Source organism: Trichoderma gamsii (assembly GCF_001481775.2).
Source record: "Trichoderma gamsii strain T6085 chromosome Unknown Scaffold_81.2, whole genome shotgun sequence".
Lineage (NCBI taxonomy): Eukaryota > Fungi > Ascomycota > Sordariomycetes > Hypocreales > Hypocreaceae > Trichoderma > Trichoderma gamsii.
In genome coordinates, this window is record NW_020171418.1 from 20,407 (window position 1) to 47,116 (window position 26,710).

General features: G+C 47.4%; 8 protein-coding genes across 8 annotated transcripts; 3 read left to right on the forward strand and 5 right to left on the reverse strand.

The window, feature by feature from the left end:
• Positions 1–3,692: 3,692 nt before the first annotated feature.
• TGAM01_v210975 (hypothetical protein) lies at positions 3,693–5,150 on the reverse strand (the record flags this gene model as incomplete). The annotated part of the gene is made up of 1 exon (XM_018810741.1): positions 3,693–5,150. The coding sequence occupies one exon, from the start codon at positions 5,148–5,150 to the stop codon at positions 3,693–3,695; it is 1,458 nt and encodes a 485-aa protein (XP_018656050.1).
• A 755-nt stretch (positions 5,151–5,905) lies between these two features.
• Positions 5,906–7,642, forward strand: TGAM01_v210976 (alpha-glucosidase; the record flags this gene model as incomplete). Its single annotated transcript, XM_018810740.1, has 1 exon — positions 5,906–7,642. The coding sequence occupies one exon, from the start codon at positions 5,906–5,908 to the stop codon at positions 7,640–7,642; it is 1,737 nt and encodes a 578-aa protein (XP_018656049.1).
• Positions 7,643–9,069: 1,427 nt separating this feature from the next.
• TGAM01_v210977 (glucan 1,6-alpha-glucosidase) lies at positions 9,070–10,842 on the reverse strand (the record flags this gene model as incomplete). The annotated part of the gene is made up of 1 exon (XM_018810739.2): positions 9,070–10,842. The coding sequence occupies one exon, from the start codon at positions 10,840–10,842 to the stop codon at positions 9,070–9,072; it is 1,773 nt and encodes a 590-aa protein (XP_018656048.2).
• Positions 10,843–12,472: 1,630 nt separating this feature from the next.
• On the forward strand, positions 12,473–14,186 carry TGAM01_v210978 (general alpha-glucoside permease; the record flags this gene model as incomplete). The annotated part of the gene is made up of 2 exons (XM_018810738.1): positions 12,473–13,152; positions 13,220–14,186. The coding sequence occupies 2 exons, from the start codon at positions 12,473–12,475 to the stop codon at positions 14,184–14,186; spliced, it is 1,647 nt and encodes a 548-aa protein (XP_018656047.1).
• A 745-nt stretch (positions 14,187–14,931) lies between these two features.
• On the forward strand, positions 14,932–16,590 carry TGAM01_v210979 (hypothetical protein; the record flags this gene model as incomplete). Its single annotated transcript, XM_018810737.2, has 1 exon — positions 14,932–16,590. One exon carries the CDS (start codon positions 14,932–14,934, stop codon positions 16,588–16,590), a length of 1,659 nt encoding a protein of 552 aa, XP_018656046.2.
• A 1,362-nt stretch (positions 16,591–17,952) lies between these two features.
• On the reverse strand, positions 17,953–18,381 carry TGAM01_v210980 (hypothetical protein; the record flags this gene model as incomplete). Its single annotated transcript, XM_024550944.1, has 2 exons — positions 17,953–18,240; positions 18,358–18,381. 2 exons carry the CDS (start codon positions 18,379–18,381, stop codon positions 17,953–17,955), a joined length of 312 nt encoding a protein of 103 aa, XP_024404313.1.
• A 772-nt stretch (positions 18,382–19,153) lies between these two features.
• On the reverse strand, positions 19,154–19,711 carry TGAM01_v210981 (hypothetical protein; the record flags this gene model as incomplete). The annotated part of the gene is made up of 2 exons (XM_018810736.1): positions 19,154–19,500; positions 19,543–19,711. The coding sequence occupies 2 exons, from the start codon at positions 19,709–19,711 to the stop codon at positions 19,154–19,156; spliced, it is 516 nt and encodes a 171-aa protein (XP_018656045.1).
• A 547-nt stretch (positions 19,712–20,258) lies between these two features.
• TGAM01_v210982 (hypothetical protein) lies at positions 20,259–20,717 on the reverse strand (the record flags this gene model as incomplete). Its single annotated transcript, XM_018810735.1, has 1 exon — positions 20,259–20,717. One exon carries the CDS (start codon positions 20,715–20,717, stop codon positions 20,259–20,261), a length of 459 nt encoding a protein of 152 aa, XP_018656044.1.
• Between the last annotated feature and the right edge of the window lie 5,993 nt (positions 20,718–26,710).

Sequence of the window (26,710 nt, forward strand, 5' to 3'; positions counted from 1 at the left end):
TTAGTACGTAAACCCCCCTGGGGGTGAACCCCCCCCCCCCCCCCCCCGGGGCCCCTATATCGACCATCCATTATTGATAAACCGTCTCGCCTTCCCAATTCTTCTTCTATCACCCTTGCTAGATCTCGCCAGCAGCTCAGCTTCGTTATCCTGCGATAAGCCGGAGTCCAACTATAGGGGCTTTCCCATTGGTTCCTTTCACAATCGGGTTTCTATTTTAAGCAATCCCCTCTGGTTCACGATTCCACATAGCTACTTTTCTGCTAATCACGGTCGCAAATAGCCAATAGAAGGCCAGGATGAATAAAGGCTCATGAGAAATAGGAACAAAAGCAATACATGCGCCGGGAATTCCGCCGAACGCGCACTATTATCAGTATCCATTGCTGGTTGATGCTCTCACCCCAATTAATGCCATTTTTGTTCGGGAACTTTCTAGATACTTATAGGAACAGTCTAGGTCATATTACAAGCCTTCCAATTTACAGCTTGGAACTAATCAGCGCTCGAGCTCGCATATCCTCTTCTCCTCTAAAAATTTCCTAGGAATAAGAAATGGACTCTAACCCCAACCGACATTTGTGCCAGCTTTGGTCATCATGCATAGCACTATACCCTATCTTAAAATCGATCTTGCACCGTATCTCAGCAACCGACGCATCCGTCTTCTTATCTGTCACTGGATTGAGATGGCAACTACCGGGCACAACTCTCTGCCGATACCTTAACATTTATAGGGACATTCCTGAATATGAGGGATGAATTAAGGCGATGATATCGAAAGGGCATACTATCTTATTAGCAGGAGATGGTCTAGATAAGCTCTTGCTCCGATATCAATATCCCTTGAGATATTGGGACCAGGGAATGGGAAGAGAAACTATTACGCTTTGGTTACTTCTCTTATCATTCGCTATGGACAAGAGCCAATATAAAGCGGATTGGCATAATGAAACTGCCGATGGCATTCCTGCCGATAGCATTCCTGCCGAATTTCCTTTGTTACTAGAGATGGATGTATAAGCTGGATTGTGCCTCAGCTAGAGGGACAGCAGGGATTTGTAGCGGCTTGCTATGCGGTGATGCAATCTTCTTAACCTCTATTATGCTTCCTGGCCCTTCTCTATGGCCAAAGTGTTATTCAGATTGGTATACAACTCAAAGATGGAATACGGTCGAGCTTCACGAAAATAATAACGATAACAACAGCTGCAGAAGCAATAACAATAATATTAAGCTTATATGTGCTACTGATTTCAGTAGATATAACTCGAAGATGAGCCTGAACCTAAACCCTAAGTGGAACTCAGTACTATAGGAGGTCCTACCGGCGTCGATGCTTAGCACCTCACTCGAGTACCTTCTTCAGCACCCAGAGGAGGCGGCAATCTCGTATATGAATATAGAGATGGGTAAGGTTTTTAAGACGGAGCTGATCGGTCAGGGATTTTATTGTAATGAGGATGGAACTATTAACTGGGGGGATACAGAGCCTTACGCAGACAACCACTCTATTATATTTCCATACTCAGCTGAGTGTAACGAAACGGGTATTCCCAAGGGATAAACCGGGGTCGTGATTGGTTTATGTTGGCAGGCAGGTCAGAGCTTACACGATGAGCGGGTCATAGTGTTACGTTAGGTGATGTATAATAGTAATTGCAGTAACCAGTTGTGATTGATAGCTGAAGAGCTAGGCTAGATATCTAATGAGGGAATTGGGTTGGTCTATATACTACGTGGTTACGGGGTCTGCATGTTCGCATGTTTGCATGTTCGCAGGGAGGCGCTGTCGCACCAGCGCTCCAAGACCTTATTGGTTAGAAATTAGTGGGGATACCCGTAACGCCTCACGTGACCGTTCTGTTAGACTTGGGTCGTGACATATATGAAAATTAAAATAATAAGATTAAGGAAAGTTAAGAATATAAGGAAGGTAAGGGCTGATAAAAGAGGCATAAGGTAATTAAGGTTCATAAATATCAAGTAAAAGTTAAAGAGTAAATAAAGCAAGAGAAATAGGAAAGAAAGTAAAATTATAAGTATAATATATTTAAGTAAAACAAAGGAAAGGAGAGTTATAATTTATTAGAGGGGAAAACACACACCCAGCCAAAAAGCCTGAATTTGTCCCTTGTTTTCAGGGGCAGAGGAACGGGCCGAGATCTGTCCCACTGGGACTGTCAAAATACCTGACTCAGGCTTCAAATAGAAAATCTTTATAGGATAAATAGTTTATAGCTTTATTTGATCAAATGGTTTGTAAAATCATTATATTAAAAGAGGAAAATTTATTCAAGGAATAAATAGATTTAGTAATGCATTTCAAGAAAAAAAGAATTATGTAAGAGAAAAGGATAATAATCAATTTTGCTGAGGACGAATTGTCACGACCTGGGACCTGGCCGCCGCATGACACTAAGTGGGTCCAGAGCGGATGAAGCCAGGACCAGATAGCCAATAAAGAACCGACCGAACAGATCGAGCCTCGATCAGTTCGAGCAGGAACCGACACGACCGAACATCGGTCACTACGATCACTTATATAGACATATAGTATATAGGAACAGGTAATGTTCACTCTCTTAGACAATAGCTATCAATACAACTTGATTACCTGAATCTACTCGATTCACTATTATCAGACGTGACAGGTTACCTTGCGCCTATTGCTTAGATCAACGCTCCGATGCATCCTGCAGACAAGCCCCTTCGACCAAGGCTTATCTAAACCAGGAATAACCTCGATCGTCACAATATTAGTCCATTCCCTCCGCCACCTAACAAGGGTATTAATGAACCTGGGACAGCTACCTTATGACCTACTGCCCGGCCATCTTCTTTTGTCATTGAATTGACCATTTGATTGAGAATAAAAGAGGGAGATAATGAGATAAAAGAGTATAGTCTTTTGGAATATATTTATTACTACTATTGCCATCATCTGCCTTCTTTTTGGCGCATGCATCATTGTCGTTAGTCTGCAATATATAATTGAACCACTTTTGATGGCTTGTCTGAATTTCACTAAGTCCCACCCGACATTGGCCTAATCCTGACCCTAAATGGCTCCATAATGAGTGTTCTTCTTGGTTAGGGTTCAACTCTATATCCAACCCCTTTGTATCTTGCATCATAGCACACACTATGCTTCGCTGGGCTTTGGTTACTCGACCTACATTGAAAATTAGCCACAGAAGACACGAGTTATTATTGAGAAACAAAGATTTGAAACATTGACTATCGGGCCGTCTAGACAACCCGCAGAGGATGGTTCGGGCGTTTGTTCCTTCTTCATTATTCAGGCCTTAGAGTTCTTAATTCGACGGGTAACTGTTTGTAACGATTCTTTTCTCAGCCGCATCTCTAGTGGTGTGCTTCTGCGTGGTGGTAGACCTCACAGTGCATGCTCCCATGGTAACAAATTCTCTATTGCATCTGAGAGTTCTTTAACGTCTTCGATAACAGTTCTTCCATTAAGATTATTTCAAGGCGAGGATCTAGATTTTGATATTCTGTCGAATCTCATACCGCCCTAGTAAGTTCTGCTCCAATACACTCCCAAGGCTGTGTATCACCGAAACAAGAAAGTCCACAATTGCGTGTCAGCTCAGATATTGAAGGCATTCCTATGCATCTCGAATGCTCTCTTATCCGCTTTTACCCTGGCCAATAACTCTCCTTGGAGAACCTCAAGCTAGCCTTGAGTCACCGTAGAGGCGATTGATAATATCACCCATCTTTTCCTGGAGGATTTTGCGATTGTTTGGCTTAACATGAACGAGGCCCAACAAGAACTGCTTCGTGAGTAAGAGATCTTGTATCCTCGATCGGATTTCTTCGGCGCAGTCTCTCGGTGGCAACGCCAAGACCAGATCGGCAACAGTGGTGGTGATCTCAAAAAGTTTGGGGACGAGTCCAACATTGTAAACTGCAATGCTGTGATGGGACAGTGCGGCTAGGCATACTTTGAGCTGCTTTGAGAGTCGTAGGGGCATGAACAGCGAAAGGCCCTCAGGCTGACCGGTTTGGGAGGATAGCAGCATTTTAGACATTGCCATCTGCCAGGTTACAGTTCGTAGCCACTGACGCGAGATGATCAAGTCAACTTGCTGTATAGGAAGAAGCATGGTAATTTCGAGCTCCCCAGACGGGCCAGCTAACTGCTCGTGTTTGGCCTGGATCCATTTGGCTGTCATCAAAGACCGGTCCCCTGTCCAGAATCTGACAAAGTCTTTGTCGACAACGGCATAAGTCTCGATTATGTGATTGAAGCCCCGCTCAACAGAGTCTTGAGCTGCGTCTGCCACATCTGGCAGGGACGGTAAGGGGTCGAGACAAACGGTCGTTGAACCTTCAAGTGCCAGGACTCGTTCATGAATGAAGCACACCCAGTAAATACGCTCGCGGTGTCCCCGTTCAAGAGGATTGACCTCCCGCTCTCCCAGAAAGTCGTCAAGACTACGCATGAGCATAAGGGAAATGGCCTCTCGAAGGTAGAAGAATGCCATGTCTAGCCGGCGGGTGACTAGTAGGCACATCTGTATAAATATACAGCCAATGATCCGGTTCAACTTTGGTTCAGAACCAAACCTGAGAGGGCGATGGTGGTCGAGAGCGAGGGCCACCATCTCTGCTGTCTGTCTGTAGCAGTCAGGCTGCCATGGCTTGGACAACTGCCTAATGAAGAATCCCATGCCGGAAAATGCATAGACCAATGCCGCCGCATCATTGTCAACATGCATCTGGCGGATGTTGGCACGAAGCTCATCCTCTTCCAGGATGGGACACACGGGGTACATATAATCCATGAACTCAAGGATCATGCTGTTGAAGGCCTCGGGTTCCAAGGGTACTGAAAATTCAGACGCTCCGAGAGAACTACTTCTCAGGACAGGAGGAAACAGCGTGGGCGATTGTGATGTTGATGTAGAAGGCTTCTCTTGGGACGGTTCTCGAGATGACGCGATCCTGGTGCCTCGGGCGGCGGCTCCAAGACGTGAACGACTAGCAGCAGCGGTAAGGGCATTTTGGTAGGTGCATGGTAAGCCCTGTTTCTCGCATCGATGGCAGGGTTGATGGCCGGGACAGCGGACCTTACGACGCCGGCACTCATTACAAGCGCGAGATCTGCGTTGCTGAGACGACATTCCGGGTACGTCAGGAAAGTAAGGAGGGATCCAATATGATCCTGGACAAGGTTTGTAAGGGAAAAGACTCAGGATCGACTGCAGCCATCCTTAGTTTTGAGAAGCCAAGACCTTATTGCGCACACCTTGAGTCCTTTGTCTGACAAACACTGTTGACTTCTCGCTGCTAACTTGGTATAGCGGATCAATCCATGGCAGACCTAGCTGTGTGCTCCGGATGCCCACTTGTCGGGCCGATTTATGGAGCGGGCTTTTGTCACCTGGAGCTAATCTGATTCGGAAAATACCAGATCAGCTCCAATAATTCTACCACTAGAGAAACGGGCCTCGAGTTGCGGGGTTTGCGGGGTTGGACATCAAGATGTTTCCGGCGCTATTTGCAATCTGGCGTGCCAAAAAGACGAACGTCCCTGGCACCTAGACTAGTATGCACAATCCAATCACAGTCTGTGCCCAAGTTCTGAGCGATGGTCATGCGCATATTTAGCTCTGCCCCGGGCCGACATATGGGGTCCCTGGTTCCTGAAAGGCAGCATTGACTCCCACTGAGGGTGCCAGTTGTTGCGTTGAGTGCTATAAAGACGGCGAGAATCTCGACATGATCCTCAGAACGATTGCTCTCATCCGAAGCTTCCAAAGCCTTTACTTTCCTATTAGCACTTCCTGATTGTTCCATACCTACAATACCTTTGTCGAGCCCCATTTGCACAAACACCAAGTCTTCTCGCTTAATGCCAGACCTCAATATATCGACCATGGCTGGAAGCACGCATCCGTGGTGGAAGGAAGCCAGTATCTACCAAGTATATCCCGCCAGCTTTCAAGACTCAAATGGAGACGGCATCGGCGATCTACCGGGTGTCTTATCTCGCATCGATTACATCAAAGATACTGGGGCAGACGCAATTTGGATTTGTCCCATGTACAACAGCCCCCAGAAGGACATGGGCTATGATATCTCGGACTATGAGAATGTCTATCCCCCTTACGGAACTGTTGAGGACATGGACGCTATTATTGTCGCTTGCCACGAGCGCGGGATGAAGCTATTGCTCGATCTGGTCATCAACCACACCTCGGACGAGCATGCTTGGTTCAAGGAGTCACGCTCATCCAAAGACAGCCCTAAGCGCGACTGGTACATCTGGCGTCCCGCTCGACACGACGCCCAGGGCAACCGCAGGCCTCCCAACAACTGGAGTAGTCATTTCGGCGGCTCTGCCTGGGAGTGGGACGAGGGAAGTCAAGAGTATTACCTCCATCTGTTCGCTCGTGAACAGCCTGACTTGAACTGGGAGAACGAAGAGACTCGTAAAGCTATATACGAGACGTCGATGCACTTTTGGCTTCGAAAGGGTGTCGATGGCTTCCGAGTTGACACGGTCAACTTGTACAGCAAGGTTCCTGGGCTGCCCGATGCCCCCTTCACGGACCCAACGTCCGAGTATCAATTTCCCGAGGGGCAAGTATCCAACGGCCCTCGAATCCACGAGTTCTTGGGCGAAATGAACGCCATCTTCGCCCAGTATGGCGCTACAATGACGATGGGCGAGCTAGGTCCCACTAGCAACGTGCGGAAGTATGTCTCAGCCGCGGCCAAACAGCTCGATATGGCTATCCAGTTCGATCTTGTCAATGTTGGCTTTGGCCCGGATGTTGCAAACAAGTATAATATTGGGCCAGAGGATGCCTTGACGCTGCCCGCTGTGGCATCAGCTGTTGCTTCTATTCAGGGGATTTTGGCAGATTCAGATGGCTGGGTCACGACTTACCTCGAGAACCATGACCAGCCGAGGTCCGTATCACGTTGGGGCAGCGACCTCACCGACGAGTCCCGCGTGAGGAGCGCAAAGCTTCTGGCCATGTTCCAGGCGACCTTATCTGGCACAATTCTCATCTATCAAGGCCAGGAGATAGGGGTGACCAACGCTCCAAAGGAGTGGTCTATGGAGGAATACAAGGACGTCGCAAGCATCGACTTCTACGAAGGTGTCAAGGCCAAAACCGGAGGAGACCCAAAGGCTCTGGCCCGCGCGTTTGCTGGGCTGCAATGCCTGGCTCGAGATCACAGTCGCATTCCTATGAGCTGGGACGCGTCCCCCAATGCTGGCTTCACAAACGGCGAGAAGCCATGGATGAGAGTTCATGACAACTATGCGCTCGTCAATGTCGAGAACCAACTCTCGGACGAGAACTCTGTCCGGTCCTTCTGGAAAAAGATGCTGCGCTTCCGGAAAGAGCACGCCGATCTCCTTGTGCACGGCATCTACAAGGCAGTACAAGACAAAGATTTGAATGTGCTCATCTACGAGAAGCACAGCGCTAGAAGAAAGGCTATTGTGGCGTTGAATTTCTCGGGCGCAGAGCAACCCGTCCAAGGCCCGCCCTCAATTGAAGGCGCTGAGAAAGGCGGGTATCTAAGCACTTACGGCGATTTAGTTGAGGGTAACCTCAGGGCATATGAAGGACGGGTGTGGATTGGGTCCTCCTAAATATTCCAACGATGTAGAGTAATGTGTAAAAGAAGAAAGGTTTGCTGGCATCAGTGCTGATTTGAAAAGCTAGATCAAATTGATTCTCAACTGCCTTACATCAACGGTGACTTGCCAACTTGAAACCACGCTCTCAAAAGTGGGTGAAATTAAGATAGCTTACAGCCTTACAAACTGGCTGGCTTATTCTCATATGATAGCTGTGCATCATTCGCTAGACTTTGTGCTTATCGTCTTTAAATAGTCTCCTGACGGGGCCAGATCGAATCTAAGAATGAGCTTGTTCGGATGAGTTGACGAAACATAATCTATGCCCTCGATGTTTTGGTACACTTTCTCATTCTTCTGATGCACAGCCACCCTGGAAAGTGCAAGATCCATTCCAAACAAGCATTCGGCACTTTTTGACTTAGGTGGACTTTCTCAATGCAACCAAATCATATGAATATGAGTTGTGAGTCCTGTGTTCTGCTGTCGGAGAGAAGCCCGAGGTTGGGGGGGCCACCAGCAATTGCAAAGGCCGAGGTGTCCTTGCGTTTAGTTTTGTTCCTCTTCACCCTGGGCCATTTTTCGGCTCTGCTCGATTATGGACACCCAAATGTACCCATAAAAGTGGACAGGAAGCCGGGCACCCTTATTCTCACTGTAGGTTTTGTTATCCGCCCTGTACAGCGATCACTTCCTAATGTGGATATCATACAGGGAGGATAACAAATTGCACAGGGAGAATAACGGTGCCCTGGTGGATGGCAACTGCAGGGCCAGGAGCCTCTCATCTCAAGAACACCAAATAGCCTCTGAAGCTGCCACCAGCGAGTGAGATATCAGCCAGCCACAGGCACTGGGCAGACATTGATCTACACGGGTGGTGGTAGCTCTGGAACCTTGCATCCCAATCTGGCGATACTTTTCAATGACCAGGCTCCTTTTTGAAAGCTGATCCCAGGCTCCGTAGAGTTCGTCCGTTTGTCCGCAGCCAATGATCAATGATTCAACCATCATGTTCGAGAAAAGTGAACATAGTTGCCGACCTGGAGGCTTGCATATGTCAATTATTGTGATGCACGCACATTTGTCATCATTTTTCATGCCCATGTTCACAATCGAAAAGTATACATCTGACCATCCATGCGTGGTATACACACACCACTTCGACTCCTTCTGTCGAACAATCTAAATCGGCCAAGCACCCAAAAGTGAGGCCCCACAGTGAATGTAGGACAATTTAGACTGTTATAGTGTGCGACACCTTCAGCTGTTCACGGAATGAGGGGAAGCCATAAGATTTCTGACTGCATTCAGCTCCAAACTGATCTGCAGCTGTACATGTTACTCCCATGAAATCATGCATTCGTGCAGCGTTCATGATGATGCTCAAGAGGACGGAAACCGGTTCCATCTAGTTATCTATATCTATCTCACTCTATTTAGTGATTTTTGATATACACTCGGCCCTCAAAAGCCTGAAGAGCATCAGGTACATCCTTTGTCTTTCCCTGGGTAGATACAACTAATTCTAGTCCCAACTTTTGCCAGCTGGGTGGCATGGTCCACGGCTGCTCTTGCGAGGTGAAATTCAGTACTACCAAGGCCGTTTCACCTCTTCCCTTCTTCCAGTAGGAGAAGACCATCTCATCTTCAAAATCGATAATCTCGTAGTATCCGTGCACCAGAGCTGCTGCGTGTTGTTTGCGCATCTGCAACATCAATCTCCAGAAAGCCAGGACGCTGTTCGGGTCGCTTTCTTGCTGTGCGACGTTGATCTCGCCTGCAAGGTCGTGCACACGCATCCAAGTTTCTGTGTTGGAAGAGTACCCTCCCTGAGGTGTTGAGTCCCAGCACATGGGATATCGGGCGTGATCTCGGGAGAGGTGCTGAATAGCCGCCTTTGCCTTTGCCAGGGCTTTGGGGTCGTTGTTTGTCGCACGTGCAACCGAGTTATAAAAGTTGCTCGACTCTACATCCTTGTACTCCGAGACGGGCCAGCTCTCGGGCATGTTGATCATCCCAATCTCTTGTCCCTGGTAGATGAAAAGCGTTCCTGACAATGTCGCGTTGAGCATGGCGAGCATCTTGCCTGACTGGACACGGAACTCGGGGGCGTCGGACGCGAATCTGCTGATGGATCTTGCCTGATCGTGGTTCTCCATGAAGGATGTTGTCCATGCGTCGGCGCCAACGATGAGGCTCTGGCTGCTGTTGATAGCCTGCTTGAGTTCGGGCAATTTCCAGTTGAAGGGAACGGTGTTGTATTTGGTCTCCTTGCCTTGCCCAACATCCACAACATCAAACTGGAACACCATGTTCAATTGCTTGGAAGCAGCTGAGACGTATTGTATGACTCGGTTTCGATCGGGGGTAGCTGGGCATTCGCCCACCGTCATCGTGTCGTACGGAGACATTACGTGGTTCATCTCTGAGAGGTATTCTGACATTCGGGGCCCATTGCAGTACAGGCTAGCAGCCACCTGATGTTCTGCGTCGGGATTCAGGATGGGGGCGTCAGGGAGTCCTTCTGGCTTGCTATACATGTTGACAGTATCCACGCGGAAGCCGTCCACGCCACGTTTCAACCAGAACTCGATGGCGGTAGCATAGATGGCTTTGCGAGTCTCGGGATTCTCCCAGTTCAGGTCGGGCTGCTCGGGGCAGAATAGATGGAGGTAGTACTCTTGGGTGTGCTCATCCCAGGTCCAAGCGGCGGTACTGAAATTTGAGCGCCAGTTGTTTGGTGGCTGTCGGTTTCCTTGAGCGTCGTACTTGGCTGGCCGCCAGATATACCAGTCTCGCTTTAGACTATCTTTAGATGAGCGAGACTCCTTAAACCACTTATGCTGATCTGAGGTGTGATTAATAACCAGGTCGACAATGATCCTTAAGCCACGGGCATGGCAGCCTGCGATGAGGTCGTCCATATCCTTGAGGGTTCCATATGGAGGGTACACAGACTCGTAGTCTGCAATGTCGTACCCTAGATCGATTTGAGGGCTGTCGTAGTGCGGGCAGATCCAAACAGTGGTGGCCCCGAGCGACTTGATGTAGTCCAGCTTCGAGATGATGCCACGGATGTCACCTAGACCGTCGCCATTTGCATCCATGAAGCTTGCTGGGTAGACTTGGTATATCACGCCCTCCTTCCACCACCTGTGCTCGGTGGGTTGGGAGTCCACCCTACCAATTGACTCGGCGCTGGGAGACATGGCGGCTTGAAAATGTGAAGGATGTGAAAGATGTGATTGCAAAAAGGTTTGGCGAGATGTGTGAAATTAGGGAAGCAAGAAACAGGGTTTGATGGAGGAATGAGCAGGTCGACTTCAATGGAGGGCCTCGACGCCTTGTTCCTTTATCCTCGACTGCTTCATACAAGGCTCCAATCTCATGGTCATGATGCATGCTTCGTTCATCAAAGCTCAGCCTTCAATTGGCTACTGCTCGCTCCGAGTTTGTCGATCACCGGCGCATTTATGATTGGGCCCAACTCGCTCCGAGTTCTGGAGCCATGCACGGATTTTGGAGAGACTGCGGTCGGTCCGAGATGAGGAGCAAGAGATTTGCTGGGCAACTGGGGATGAGCCAGTGAGACACATGATCATTCTCTCGCTAGTTCGGTGGCGCGAACTAGTTGCGGGGACAGCCACCTATTACCATCCCAGGACTGCCCGCCTCTTAAACACCTGCCTCATTACGGTCCTCTGCAATGTACTCGGCTCCGTACGGGACGCGGACACCCCCGCACTAAGTTCGTTCATGTCCGTGGTATGGGAAGCATCAAAGCCGCAACCTGCTCTTCTCGGATCGCTTCCAAGTCATGTCCCCAGATGATCCCCCGCCTTGGCCCCGAGGCCTCGTGTCCGAGAGTGAAATTCGGCAGCTAGTTCTACGCTTATTCTACAATCACCAACACTAGCGAGTGTACAGGTACGCTCTAGAATTGCCCAGATGCGCCACCAACGAGTGGCGAGCTGTGTGATGTCTACCGGAGATACCAGCCAAAAGGCTGCAGATATGTAGTTGAGATGAGGTACAATCTGATAGCGGAACCGTTTCCCCTCATATATCACTTTTTCGCCGAGTAGGGGAAGCACCCTTATGCCCTTACCCAGATTGCCCAGAGTCGTGCTGAAACTCTCGATTCGACTTCGTCCAAGTTTCTCGCTCACTCCTGCTGATCCTTGTTGGGCCCATGCCCATATCCACGACCTTGAGCTTGTCACCCTGAACAAGTCTATGGCCAGTGGGCAGATTCATTGACTTGGACCACATGATTGACAGAAAGCTTATACTCTGCTCTATACAGGGTGCGCCTTTTCATTCCTCCGTGTAGTTTCGAGTCGAGGCAGCTCTCGGATTATCCTTCTTCTCCCCGTCAAACTCCTTCTCTTGCGCGAATCTTCTTGGGAACGACTTCATCTTTGTCGGCAAACGCCGGGGCCGGGGTTAGTAGTAGAAGGAACGCCCGTTTGGTCTGGGGAATAGTCTGGGGAAGAAAATATCGCCCCAATGCCCCAATGCCCCAGACCTTAGTGATCCCCCAGGTTATGTCTAAGGTAGCCAGTGGACCACCTTCGTCGTGCAATCTCATTGGCACAACGTCGGACCGAGATCGTTGAGCATGGTCTTGGACGACCGAAGCCCAGACTTAACCACATCGTTCGACGTCAACCACTTCAATACTTGCTACACCTGTCTCAAATCTATATATATGACGAGCTCCATCTCATCTCTACCTACCTCATCAGCAAGCAAATCACTTCTCCTCTCTCATCTCATCATCGAATTGCAACCCTCATTGCCTAAGCCTGGGCCTATTGCTCCAGGACAACGGACAAGATGTCCACCATCAAACAGTCTATGGTGGACGTCGAGACAGTCAACGCTGTCAACGACGCCGCATTCGTCAACATTCAAGATGCTGCCAAAGCTACGCAGCGAGAACACGAGATGGGCTTTCTCAAGTCCTTGAAAACGTACCGCAAGGGTGTTTTCTGGTCCGTCGTGCTATCCACAGCCATTATCATGGAAGGCTTCGACTTGATTCTCTTGGGCAGTCTCATTGGATATCCCTCCTTTACCCAAAGATTCGGAACCCTCCAGCAGGACGGGACTTATGAACTTACAGCCGCGTGGCAGACGGCTCTCACAATGGGTTCACTTGTTGGACAAATCATTGGTCTCTTCGTGAGCGGCTACGTCGCTGATCGGATCGGATATCGAAAGACTATGATGGGAGGACTGGTCATGATTGCTGGACTGATCTTCATCCCCTTTTTCGCCTATAACATTGCCATGTTCATGTGCGGGCAGATTCTGCTTGGTATGCCATTTGGCTGCTTCCAGTCCCTCGCCTGCACATACGCTGCTGAAGTGGTTCCGACCCAACTCAGAGCCTACCTCACCACCTATGTCAACCTTTGCTGGGTCATTGGCCAGATTATTGCCTCGGGTATCCTGCGTGGTCTCGTCAATCGTCATGACGTCTGGGGTTACAAGATTCCCGTCGCCCTCCAATGGTAAGTCACGACAGCACATGACATGCCTGGTCTGCAAGACACTGTACACTAACAACTTGCGACGCAGGTTCTGGCCCGTCCCGCTTTTCGTTGGAATCTTCTTCATCCCCGAGTCGCCCTGGTGGCTGGTACGACATGGACGCATCGAAGACGCCAAGCGCTCCCTCGCTCGTCTGTGCACCCGCGATGCCGATGCTGCGCATAACATTGAGGAAACGGTAGCCATGATCATCTACACCGATGAACACAACAAGGCCGTCTCTGAGGGCACAACGTATTTCGATTGCTTCAAGGGCATCGATCTCCGCCGAACCGAGATTGTTTGCATGTGCTGGGCGATTCAGGTCTTGTCTGGATCACCTTTGATGGGTTATTCGAGTTACTTCTACCAGCAGGCAGGCCTTGCCGTCAGCAATGCCTTCACCATGACCATCGGACAGTTCTGTCTGGGCGGTGTCGGCACTGTGTGCTCCTGGTTCCTTATGAGCCGTGCTGGCCGCCGCACCATCTACCTTGTCGGCCAAGCCAGCATGACTGTTGCGTTGTTGGCAATTGGTTTTACTTCTCTTGCTGGCAAGTCTAATGTCGGTGCCCAGTGGGCCATTGGGTCGCTTCTCTTGGTTTATACCTTCATCTATGACTGCACCGTGGGACCAGTCTGCTACACGTTGGTCTCGGAGCTCCCATCCAATCGCCTCCGTACCAAGTCCGTGGTCCTGGCAAGGAACTTCTACAACCTGATCAGTATTGTGGCCACTATCATCACGCCTAACATGTTGAACCCGACAGCTTGGAACTGGGGTGCAAAGGCGGGCTTCTTCTGGGCGGGTACCTGCTTCTTGACCATGGTTTGGGCATACTTCAGACTGCCAGAACCCATGGGTCGCACCTTTGCTGAACTGGATGTGCTCTTTGAGGCTAAGACTCCTGCGAGAAAGTTTGCTTCGGCTTCTGTCGATGAGCTGAACCCAGAGGTTCTTGACAAAAAGGTGGCCACGGAACACGTCGAGAGTGTACACAAGTCGCTCGACTAAAATTTGAACACTCGCTGGAGCTTGCATATAGACTGGTAGAGTAACCCAGTAGCTCTCAAAGATGGGCGACATGTGCCCATAGGAACTATGGATCGGTATATCCTGATTATATACAAGTTTTACGATAGCGATGCATAACAATTCGGTTTCTACACGTCGCGTTTGTTATCAATTTCAAGGCTAGCCTTTTGTGACTGTTTACGATCTCGAAGCTCGCTATATCTTCATTCCGTAGAGAAAATGGCCATCAACACTTGTTCTTCTCTTGCATTAGAAGTCACCTTGCGCTGTAAGGTGACTTTCAAGACACCTCAAACTCCGGTACTCGGTGAGTTTGACTTGGCAGGCACAGGCATCGTGGTGAGACCCTCTGTTTTCCCGGTGGATGCGAAATGCCGTGGTTTTGTTCTCCTCGTAAGTGGCTTGAACTGTCTGAACTCAACGCCACGTAATTGCAGTTGCCATTCGGCCAATGCGGCACTACAGTACGAAGTAAGCACGTACCAAAACCGCCCTTGAAAGCTAAGCGGAACTTTACCGTCTTATGCAAGTGCTGCATATTTACCCCGCAATATGCAAAAAGGCAAAACGAAAGCTGGTAAGAGTACGACCAGCAACGTCACTCGTCTCCTTACCTGCCCCGACCTGACCTCTGCATCGTCAATGCATCCACCCGCAATATCGGGACATGACTTGGATCTTCATCCCCCAGGACTCGTGTAGTGCTCACAAACAAAGACGGTCCATGGCTGGGCGCACTCGGCGCGCTTGTGAGAGCTGTCGACTCCGCAGGGTGAAGTGTAACGGTTACCCCGACCGTTGTCGCCAATGCAGTCACTTGGACCTGAAATGTGCTTACCCAACGAAAACGAAAGACACGTCGCGTGTTGGGATTGCGCGAGGCTCAGTCATCTCGCGTCTTAAAGACTCTTCAGCCCCGACACAAGCATCCACCACCACTCACCGACTCCAGCCGGCTGCGGAATATGGATATTCTCGCATCAATGACGAGCCAATTCGTACTGCTGGGAGCCAGGACGTAGCTTCAACGATATATCCCCCCAACATCGAATGCGACTCATTCTCGGCGGACTTCTTTAGAGCATTGATCGACGACTACAGACTCTATGTCTACGATGTGAACCCCATCATCCTGCCCTCTGAGATCTTGCAATCCATCGACGTAATGCATCAGCCAGGACATGGTGTCGATAACGCCTTGGTTTACGCATACGCTGCCGTGACGTTGAATCTTACGACTGAAAACTGGCAGTCCGATCCTGTGCACTCCGCGCGCATACGCCAACTTATTGGTCTGGCTTTAAAGGCACGGAACGCTGTCATCGCGGACTGTATGAGCAAGCTTCCGTCAAGGATCGAGCCCCTCTTGACAGCACGCCTAGTCATGTCTGCCATCTTCGTTGAAATCTGTGCGATGGCCGATGGAAAGTACCCCGAAGCCTTTCTCATCTTACGAGAAGCCATTGCCATGATTCAGCTGCTTGAGGTTGATCGCCTGGTTGCTGAGGACGGATCCCACCGATACTCGAACGGCACTCATCTCCCTCCATCGGAACGGTCAAGACTCATCCGCTTGTATTGGGAAGCCTTCATTCATGAGCGATTCCTCATGGTGGTAGCATATTATCCGACAACGCTAAGCCCGCTGCCGGAGAATATATCACTGTCTGGCCATGATCCCACGGTATCCATCAACGTCCATGTAGGGTGGTACTATCTTATTAAGCTATTCTGCGTGCTGGATCACGACTTTATGCAGGTATGGCTGAGCTATGGCAACTCCTCTACCTCCTCACATGTCTCAGCGGCTTGGATTGAGGAGAAGATGCAGTATTTGGATGATGCCTATCGGATTGAATCAGACATTCACCAGACCAACGACATGAGCCTGCCAAGCCAGGATTTCATGTCACCATCAGCATCAAGCCCCACGTCAAGTCGAGATTTATTCACCGCTGGCGCATGTCTCACTAATCTGCAAAGAGCAGACATCGTAATAACTCGGCAGTGGCTGCTTATGCTGTTGTGGCAATTGGCAATTTCCAACTGCGTCTTAGCCTCCGAGACTGGAGCAACTCAGGAGAGCGCAATGTCCCTGCAGTTTCCCGCGCGCCTCTCCAAACAGCTACGCCATGTTGTTGCTGAACTTGGCAGGCAAAGCATCGAGCGGCATGGCTCAGGAATTCTGAAGAAATTATTCGAGATTACAAATGCACTTGCCGATGTCATCTTACATGCTCCCACCGACCTGTCGAGCGAGATGGCTCAGAGGTTGGACGACTTCATCTTTCTGTTTGACTTCCTGCGCAATTCTAGCAATCTTACCGATGTACAAATCACAATGCTCGAAGAGAAGCACACACAAATCATGACAACCAGTTAGGAGACTAATGAAAGTTAAATCATTGTTACCAGTCAGAGTTGAGCGTCCTTCTAATCAAGTTTCTAAACTCCTATACCTGTATAGATGTTTTCAAAGGTGTAAAATCGCATCATTACAATAATAGCGTCACCAAACAGTATGTTACACCGAAGTTCATGATGGATATGATTCGGGGAGGTAAGGGATGGACGTCGTGTAATGAGCCTGGCGAGGTTGACGCTCCAGTTTATGCATTTCCCTGTACTGCCCGAGGTGTAAAACGACTTAGGAGAGTAGTTCATCTTGTACTAGTAAGGAAACTTCTCCGTAGAGTCGGTGACCTAAACGTGTGAGAATAGTTGATACTAGAGCCAACTCTCATGAATGGGATAAAATGTTCATCTATACTATAGGAAATCTAAATTTTCGGATCTAAACCTGTTCCGCCTGTCTGTCTGTATGCCAGCTCCTTGCTCGCTGCTGTCTCCTACATTGATGATATCTCAACTGTTTAAAACCTAAGGTAGATGAAGATCAGCTGACCCCAAAAAACGGAAGTGCGCCGCACTTGACTTTTAAGCCAATCACCGTGCCTAGATCTCTGCCCCGACTTTTATCGTCAGAAACACGCCCAAAATTGCTCTAAGATTGCTCTTTCTCGCTCTCCCTCTCTCGCTCTCTAAACACTGCTAACATTGCTGAAATTAAATTCTACCCCGCCGTAAAAAAAAAAAAAAATTTTTCACCCGCGCTGCTTGACCTAAAAAAAGAATCCGAGGTAGAATCAGGCCTATTTAGTCGTGCATGATGAGTTACGATCTCGCTTTCCCCGCGCGGCTTTGCCGTATTGTAGAAATGCTGCGAATACGGCGATGCGACCATAGCCCCTTCTATCAGTAGTGAACGCAGTCGGTTTAAGGCCTCCAGGGTGTCGCTTATATTGCGATCTGAGGTCGATGGGAGAGGTGTCTCAAGTGGACCTGATAAGCTACTAGGGGGGCTTTCATCACATCCCCTCGATCGAGTTCCACTCTCACGGGGGGTGCGTTAAATTGGAAAGGGGGTCAGCAATTGGGAAAAAAGTTGCCAAAAATTTACTAAGCAGATAGTATAATAACATTGGTCAGAAAGGTATACTGTATGAAAGAAATGTATTTATACTGTAGCTGCCAAGAAAGTACTTTATTTTCTTAGTATAAGGCTAATATCTAGAGGTATTTCCCAATTGCTGAAACATTTCCAATTTAACGCACCCCCCCGTGAGAGTGGAACTCGATCGGGGGGATGTGATGAAAGCCCCCCTGGTAGCGACATCTTCAAGAATATCGAGGCAGCTTGTTAACTAGGAACGATTTTGCTGCGAGGATGAAGGTTGCAAAGCTCCTATTGGTTAGGCGTTGTAGACTTGAAATCGGATATCTCCATGCGTTGATTTAGAGGTCTAAAGCTGTTTTCGAGCGCATTTAGCGATGATATCTTGCCTTGCTTTCTCCTCTCGCATACTGTTTGCGAGGTCGCCCACGCTTTTTTTATATGTCGGGTATAGCGGGAAAGATATAGTAAGACGGTGATTGAGTCAGGCTGTGTGCAAGTTCCAGCAACTACATGAAATGAGCTTGCCCCTGAGCTGACCGCGAGATCCTTATAGGCTAGTACTGTGACCGTGAAATTCTAAGACTCAGTTTAGCGTGATGACCACTAAATGCTGGCTGGCTGGAGCTATGACCGTGAAATCCCGAAAGGGCTAGTGCGGTGACTGCAAAACTCAAAAGTATGATTCCCACTGACCCGATAGCTTACTCCCCAAGGCATACCACGGGATGCAGAATCTAGGAAACCAGACCATACCGGCTTTTGTCGAAGCACAAGACGCGAAGTTCACACACGCAAGGGTTGGTGTGGGCCGTCGCCCCCACAAACACAAACCCCCGCAAGCAGAGGAGTGCTTGTCGATCCGACATCGCCCAAAAGCTCTGTGGAGGAGGGTGGTGATTGGTTGAGCGTCGCTCCGAGGAAGTCGATCACTGTGAAAAAGGGCTTTTGGTCGGTCCGACGACAAGTCGAGAAAGGTCGATGTCCCACGCGGCGGCAAGCATGAGTCATTCCCCATTCTTACTGGATGCTCATCTGGCGTTTGGGTCTCCTAGACAAGGTGCGGGGGAAATAAGGTTCGGCAGTCACAAGAATCTGGGGAAGTGGACCAGTTGTCTCCAGAACACTCAAACTTCTTGCCATTCCCCAGCTCAGGTCTTCTGTGACGGACCCCTGAGTCGCACGCATTGTTGATGTTGCGGACAAGGTTCGGCGTGCAGTGGTTTGACCTTAAAGGATAGGTGTCTTTCCTTCCTTGCAACCTAATCTCCTAAAGAGTCTTTTCTTTTCTTTCTTTTCTTTCCTTTTTTCATCCATCTCAAGAATAATCTCGTCGATCCATACTTAACTATTCGCGATGCGGGAAATCTCCTTCAGGTCGCTTGAGTTAGAAACAACAACTTATTATCAAATCTCGAAATGAGTCGCTTGAATTGGAGACGAGAAGTCCTTAAGCATAACTACTTCAACGACTAGTGGGCTTCAGAATATCTCAAAATTCTGTCGCTATTGGAGCAATATAGCAGCCATAGGACTCGACCCAGATTGGCCTCCCACCAGCAAACACGACCTCATCCGGAAAGGGCCCACCAAGCGAAAATGTAGCTCCTCCGGGGGCAATCATTTCACAGACGACGCTATCAAAGACGGCTTGGGCGTCAAGGTAACCTAATCCTGCTGGTGGAGTGAACGGTGCAGCGAAAAGGCCTCCAGGGTAGATGGCGTTCAGAGCGAAGACAAGATCAGCACCAGTGAGTGGGGATCCTGTGGAATCGAAGAAGATCTTCGAGGCGAACCAAGCCCTGACGCCAGCGGATGGAACATGTTGGCCAGTTTCTCCTGTTAGCTTGTCTCTCCATCTCTTAATAGATTTTCACATACCACCACTTAGCATTCGCTTGCGAAGGGGTAAGCATTGGTCGTCTAACAAGGGAATTGTAAATGTCGTATTCACACCCGCACTCCTCTGAACCCCGAGGTGGACATGGGGAGTAAAAGAGCAGGCCAATGCGGTCCCGAAGGATCCGAGTAGAAAGTGAATAGAGATCATTTGGTTTTTGCTTCTTCCTAAAGATGAATGCTGCTCCTGTGGCGGAGGAAATTTGCGAGTCCGGGCCTTGTTCCTTATATCACCACGCGGAATGCCAGAGTTACTGATCGCGCCTTGGCTTGTGTAAGACCAACCTGTGGTGGCGGTAGTCCTAAAATTAGTAACTCCGAGGTTACAGCTGCAACGCAACCCTCCAAAGTGTCGGAAGTAATATTTATGCACTTTAATCATTCATCTAATTTTAGGGACTGTGCCGGACTGTGCCGCATCAACTTGGCAGATTTGGCAAGGCTCAGGATGCTGACTTAGAGCTAATCACTCTCTCTGATTTGGCCTATAACGACGGCGGATTGAATTTCCACTCACACCATTAGAACTGAATGGTCAGGCGGAGAACAGGCCCAAACAATCCACTCAGGCCGTGGGCGCATACTCTAAGCGTCACTACTGCTTTTGTACACGCGTCGCCCGTGGGTAATCGTTAGAGGAAAAATTATGGCCAGGGAAACATGAACCAGAGTTCTGGTTCACTCTGCCAAGTTTTCCGTCAGGTGTCTGTCTCCGACCATGGACGTTTGAGAGCCCCTTTGGCTTCGAGTAGTCTCGAATGTATTACGACCGTCTTGGTCTTATCGTTCATAACATCTTCATAACAATGAGAGGGTTGCAGCTCGCGATCTATCACGTCGTAGATACTCATTCCATCTTTTCGATAGTACTTTGATGCGAATTGCTCAACTTCTGCGGCGGGAACTTCCTTTTCCGGAGTTCCCTCAAGATCTTTGAATAGGAAGATGACTGGATCATCCTGAATCATGTCGTCTTCGTTGCCTTCCCCGTCATGATCATTGAATCCTCTGTTGCCCAGTTTTTCTGCTTTTAGACGTGCAACCTTTCGGCTCTTCTCGTGGGCCTGTTCAGCTTCTTGTCTTTTCCTCTCATCCCGCGCTTTTGTAACAGTGGTTACGTGAAAGATCCTACAACCACGCCATGGGTCATATATCATTTTTTCATAAGCGTCAACCTTCTAACCTTCCTTCGCCGCCCACCTTATTGTCTCAGCTCCTTCAAAAAAACTATTTCCTCGGCCCCACTGAATTCGACCTAGTCCTAGTCTCGCGGGAACCCCGTGTCTGCTGTAGACGGAGCGCTACGGATGCTTACTTTGTGACGATTACATTCTTATAACACCAAAGGCCCACCTACTATAAAACAAATAGAAATATCTTGATAAACTTGGCGGCAAAGACAAGGCTTCTGGAAATTTATTCACGGCTAATCTACGTGGCAATGCGCCCCTGGTGTTCAAACGTGCCAACCTGGGCCTTGCATCCTCTCCCTGTCTCCATAAATGGCGTCTCAGATATTGTGAATAATATCGTCAAGGCTAAAACAACGAAAATAGGGATTAATGCACCATTTAGAATGGAAAGCCCTAGGAGAGGCACCGATGTAGCTATGCTTATAGAACTTGTCGCATCAAATATTATTCCGCCTACGGCACTAAAAACAGTTAAACGTAAAGTGTGCATCCTTCACAACTGACGCTCAATAAATAGCAGGCACAGCATTATGACTATACGTCTGGGATGTTATGGGGCAATATTATTTTCAGCACCACTGGGTCCAATTTCTCCACTGGAGGCGTACGCCGCCAATCGAGCGAAATTTTCGTACGCTGCCTGCCCAGAACTGTCATTTATAAGGATATTTATACATATATTCATGTACCAGGTATGTATTCTTAACTCTAAGTAAGAGTAATTTAATGATTAGACCTTAGCTCTTAAGGTGTCATAGACACTTCCTCACTTCCGAGTTTTATTCTTTCTTAGCTACAGTACAGCACGCTATTTATAGCTTAATAAAGGTTGCAGATTGTATAATGGAAAAACAAAACTGTTATAGGTAGGGCAGAGCACGGGTTCCTAATCCTTTCCTAATACTTCTTAGGGGGGAGGTCCACACGGGAGATTCAAGAGGTGATCCCGCTCACGATAAATATCGTGGCCCATAAGGAGTAATACATAGTATTAGCTTTTGCTATGATAATATTACATGTCTATTGCGCTGTGCAGGACTCTCGCCCACTGGCTGGTTAAGGAAGACAGCATAGTTCTCAGCGTCCTAATTAAACTAGAGAGTCTCTTCACAATGATGTTGGGAGAAATGGGCATTTAAGGTACGTAAATCCCGTGGCGGTGGAGAGGCATTTAAGAGAATCTCTCTAAGGGTAGATGGTCGTGGGTATATCGTATCCATTCCAATAATAACAGTAGCAAAAAATTATATAGAAGTACCTGTATGTAGTAGGCCTGGGCTATGGTTTTTTTTTTTTTTGTTGAAGAAAAAAGGTTATTGGAAAAGGACCTTAGGTAATAGCCCGTGGGAGTGCGTGTGTTTGACAAAAATGTGATGGGATATATTCTACCTTAAAATAGCGGCAAAGCCTGGCTACCTTGTGCAGTGACGTGTATCGCCACCCAGGCCTGGTGACTGTGTGCCTAGGCCTCTAGTGGCAATGTAGTGCCAATAAGGGAAATCCTAATTTAAGCATTAGTGAATGCACTAGGGAAAAGACTATGATGACATCACCTCTGAACCAATCAAAAGTGCTGGATTCCAGTTAAGGCGAGAGACTGCGATTGATTCGATTAAGCCGATGAGAATAATCAGAGACTATACCTAGTTCCTTCTTCCTCTAAACATGATTCTATCCCTCCCTTTTCGCATAATACCAACAGATCCTACAGCCTGTGATGAACCCCCAGAGTGAAGAGGATTCCCAGGTGAGCACCTCTTCTCATTCTCGATGACTCCCCGAAACTGAAATATTTTCCCAAGGTCAAGAAGCGTAATAGGGAGGCGCAGCTCCAAAATATATACGGAATATTGCCAAATCGAGATCTTCCTGGCCATCAGCTGGAGGCATGTGATTCCCGCACCTAGCTTTTGCTATTGCCACTGAGTATAGATCAAGCTGACCTATAAATTGGCTGTAGAACAGGACGTTTTTTGATTCAGGCGACTTTGCGCTTTTACAGGCTCAAAAGCCTTCCAATATGGGCAGTGTTACGACTGGGAGCCAACATCCGTGCCGGAAGGCCATATCCCATCCATTCTGCCCGGTACCAAGCCTGAGCAATGTTGGTGAGAGGGCTAACGAGGGAGGAGACAAGGAGGAGACAGGAAGCGACATAAAAAGTAAGAGCTATCTGAATAAAATGGAAACTGACGAGACCTCTCAGTCTTAGGATAAGTCTGAGAACACGATCGGGGCTAGACATATAAAAGCTCTAGTGTCTTCTTAGACTACCTAACATAGTGTAAATATTATATGCATTATGGAGCTGTTATACATACAAAAGCTAGGTACATTAAGGCAATCTTCCCATCTATTTCCATCTAGAACTTGAGTTCTTGGGTAAAGCCGAAGACCTACTGAAATCCACGTGAAAAAAAGACATATTATTTGGATAATAAACAAAGCTTCCCCTTTTCCATGTATTGCCATTATAACTTAATACTTGCGAGGTCTTTTCATTCATGCATTATACAGTACCCATATGCATACATCCTTATATATATTAACCAGATTCTTTAATTGGAAAGAGGTGTGAGCGAAAGAATGCATGAGCTGACCGGAGTCGTTCTAGTACTTTATAAGGATGTACTGTCTTTAGAAATGGACTAATATTATATGGCAATCGCATTCGGCTTGAAGCGAGTGTTGGTTCGCGATCTCGTATTCTACTACAATATAAAACTGCAGCATAGGGGCGAGGGCTTTTCATCAATCCATATGGCTATTCTGTCGACAGACGCAGGTGTATTGTACATATATGCCGCGTTGATAGAAGATGTTAAACTGTTTGTAGAGACTGAAGATGGTTCCAAGGAGGGTTACCCTTATTGGCGACTTCCTCTCACGGCGGTCTGTACTCCACACTGTAGTGCTCATTGCTGATGATGCATCACATACTCTCATCCAGAAGCGTCAGCCGTTCTCCAGTCCTGGACGAGAGAGCTGTTGGTAGGGGGGTAGTACAGTACTGTAACGATTTTCTGACGTATTATAGCTCACGACCGATAGCCTGACGATCATTTGGAGGGGGGGACATTGAGTTTAAAACACGTTATGTGTTTACATAATGTGTTTGGAGTGCGTAAGTCAAATTATACTTAAGTGAAACAAGACCATAGCATACAGTATTTCATGCCAAGGTAGTATCTATGTTTTGAGTACAATACCGTACAGTGCTACTGTATACTTAAGCAAAGAAAGACTTCTGATACTGTATAAATATATGAATCTAGATAGTGTGATTATGTATCTTTTCGTTATGTATAACAACATTTTCTAGCTCACTCTCTTCCCGAAACGAAGATTTAGGTGGAGCATGTACACTATCTTTCCCCATCTATCGTATTTATGGTTGTTCTAAACCTCCTCTGCTTTATTTAATTCAGCAAAACAGCTCTATCCCGAACTTTCTCTTCTGGACAACGCCATTTGTTGGAAGGAGTCGCTTTCATTATTCCTATTCACCAAAGTTCTTACCACCATGAGCGAAACGCAAGCTACTGTTGAGTTCTTTTGCGGTTCTTTGGATAAAATGAGAAAATTCTCCTCTTGTTTGTTGAATGAGATCAAAGATGCCGGATGGAAGGATATCGAAGTCGATTACTGTGATCGGGGTGATGAGATTGAGATCACAGTCTTTTGCGAAGGCTATTCGTCTGACTTGAAACTCTTCTGGGAACATGGTATGGATTGTGCGCAACTTGCTATCTCTCTAATTGCAGAACATTTCCAAGAGGAACATGATGAGAAAGGGGCTCGACCATATGGTCCACTGGTTACTGCTTATGGGTGGCCGAAAAGGTCTCAGAGTAAGCTTTAAGGCTACACTAGCGTTAAGATATGGAAAATTCACCAGTGGGATAGTAAACATTAATTGAATCATTCCTGCTACCAGGGGATCAAGTTTCGTTGAGCGATAATGGTCGGACTGTTACGCCAACATGAAACTGAAGCTGAAGATTTGGTTTATAAGTATGGAGTACTGAGTAGATCTATTGATCAAACTACTTGATCCCCTTTGAATAATGTTGCTAGGCCTTCGAAGTCCGCAGATGCAAAAACTCTGTCTGCGAAAGCAAGCTTTGATTAAGCCAAGCGAATAAATGGGCAAATTAGTGGGGAATTGCCAGGTCGCAAATACACTTATTGCTTTCTAGGTGCCATTTTATCGAATTAGAATTGAATCAAGATCTTTCGTGAATTCTATAACGTACTGTATCAGTACAAGGTATGCTTTACAACTATATATCAAGAATACATCTTCTCTGGAGCCTCCTCTTCCCAATAATCTGGAGGCTGATCTTTTTTAGAATAAACTGGGAGTTGGTCTGTTTCTGAATAGGCTGCAGAGATATCTGAATCACCGTTCAGGGACTGAACCACTTGTGCCTGCATTGGTTCAAATCCTTTTCTGTGTTTACTCCAAACAACCATACATGCTTGCCATTTCAATACCTTGCCCCGATTCTGCAATAACCCAGGCTTAAGACAAACCACATGAGCTGTCTTGATATTCTCGATTAATTGAGTCGTATGGGTTTGTGTTCGGCGTTTTGGGTTACCAATGTATTCGATGAATGCTCGCGGGCACAGAACATGGCGATCATCATGGGCCACAAGTCTGCGACCGATAGTATAAACCCTACTTTGACACATCTGAGCAAGATTTGCTAGATATATGTTTATCACAGCTTCTTCAATTGTGTATCTCGGATAAACTTTTGACCTTTGCTTCTTAGAAGATTTTCCAAAACGTTTCCATGAGCAAGAGCCATCGGCATCAGCCTCTGAGGTTGAACAAAGCTTTGGTGTTCTAAGCTTTTCTAATAATAGAAATTGTTGTCGATAATAGAAGCTTCTATCCAACTTGGATAGCTTTCATGCCATGGACTTTGCTCGAGAACGAGGCGTATATTTTTTTCGGTAGACTAAAGTTTGTAGGAATGATTCTGGATTCTCCTATTTAGTAGGAAAATAGCCAGCCATACCCATCTTCTATATCTGTCTACTATATATGGCGTGCATAGATTCTAATAGGATACTGTGTTGGACCTGCAGTTGCAAAAAAAAAAAAAAAGGTGAAAAAAAAAAGAAAAAAAAAACAGCATAAAAGGTGTAGGGTACTGTATTGGTCTTCAACGGGACGAATATTTGATATGCTACAGCGACAGATTAAATTATTGGTTTCAGCTATATTTAGAAGCGTTGAAGGGTGAGATGAAATAGGCAAACAAACGACTGCTTACTGTAGGCGTTTCCTACATTGAAGATCTAGCGCTGTGACTGGGGTACTGTATTTATAACCAAAGAAAAAAGGTACTACTGTTATGGGATCGTATAATCTCTAATAATATTTCATATAGCCGCGGCCGACTGCCGCAAGCAGCGGCGGTATGTGGCTGCAAAAGGAATGGCAGTTGTATGTATAATCAGCCTCTCTATGGAATTGTGCCTCCCTGATCGATTTCTAAGATCAGCCTTCTGCAGATATGACCCATGTACAGTAACATTCCATAATCAGCTTGCGTGAAATGACAGTGCTTCAAGTATTCCAGCAAATTTCGGACGGGGTCGGATTCGGTGGGACCGCGAAAATAGCTTCCTTGAAGACTAAGACAATAAGACAGGCCGCGAAGGAAGGTTAGAATCTTATTCTTCACACGGGCGCCTACTACCACTGTTATCTATAATCCTGGTTATAATTAGCCAATTATATTGCAATTTTTTGTATTTCACCTAAAATCAAGTTTCCTTTCGCAGGGGTATTTGCTTACTTCTTACCATGGTGTGTTTTTGTATTAATACTTCATTTAAAATCAATAGAGTTTATAAGTGCTAGAGCATATCTCCCTTGTCTCCCTTGTCTCCCTTGTCTCCCCCTCTTCTTCTCTATAATAGTCCATTCATCGCTTCAC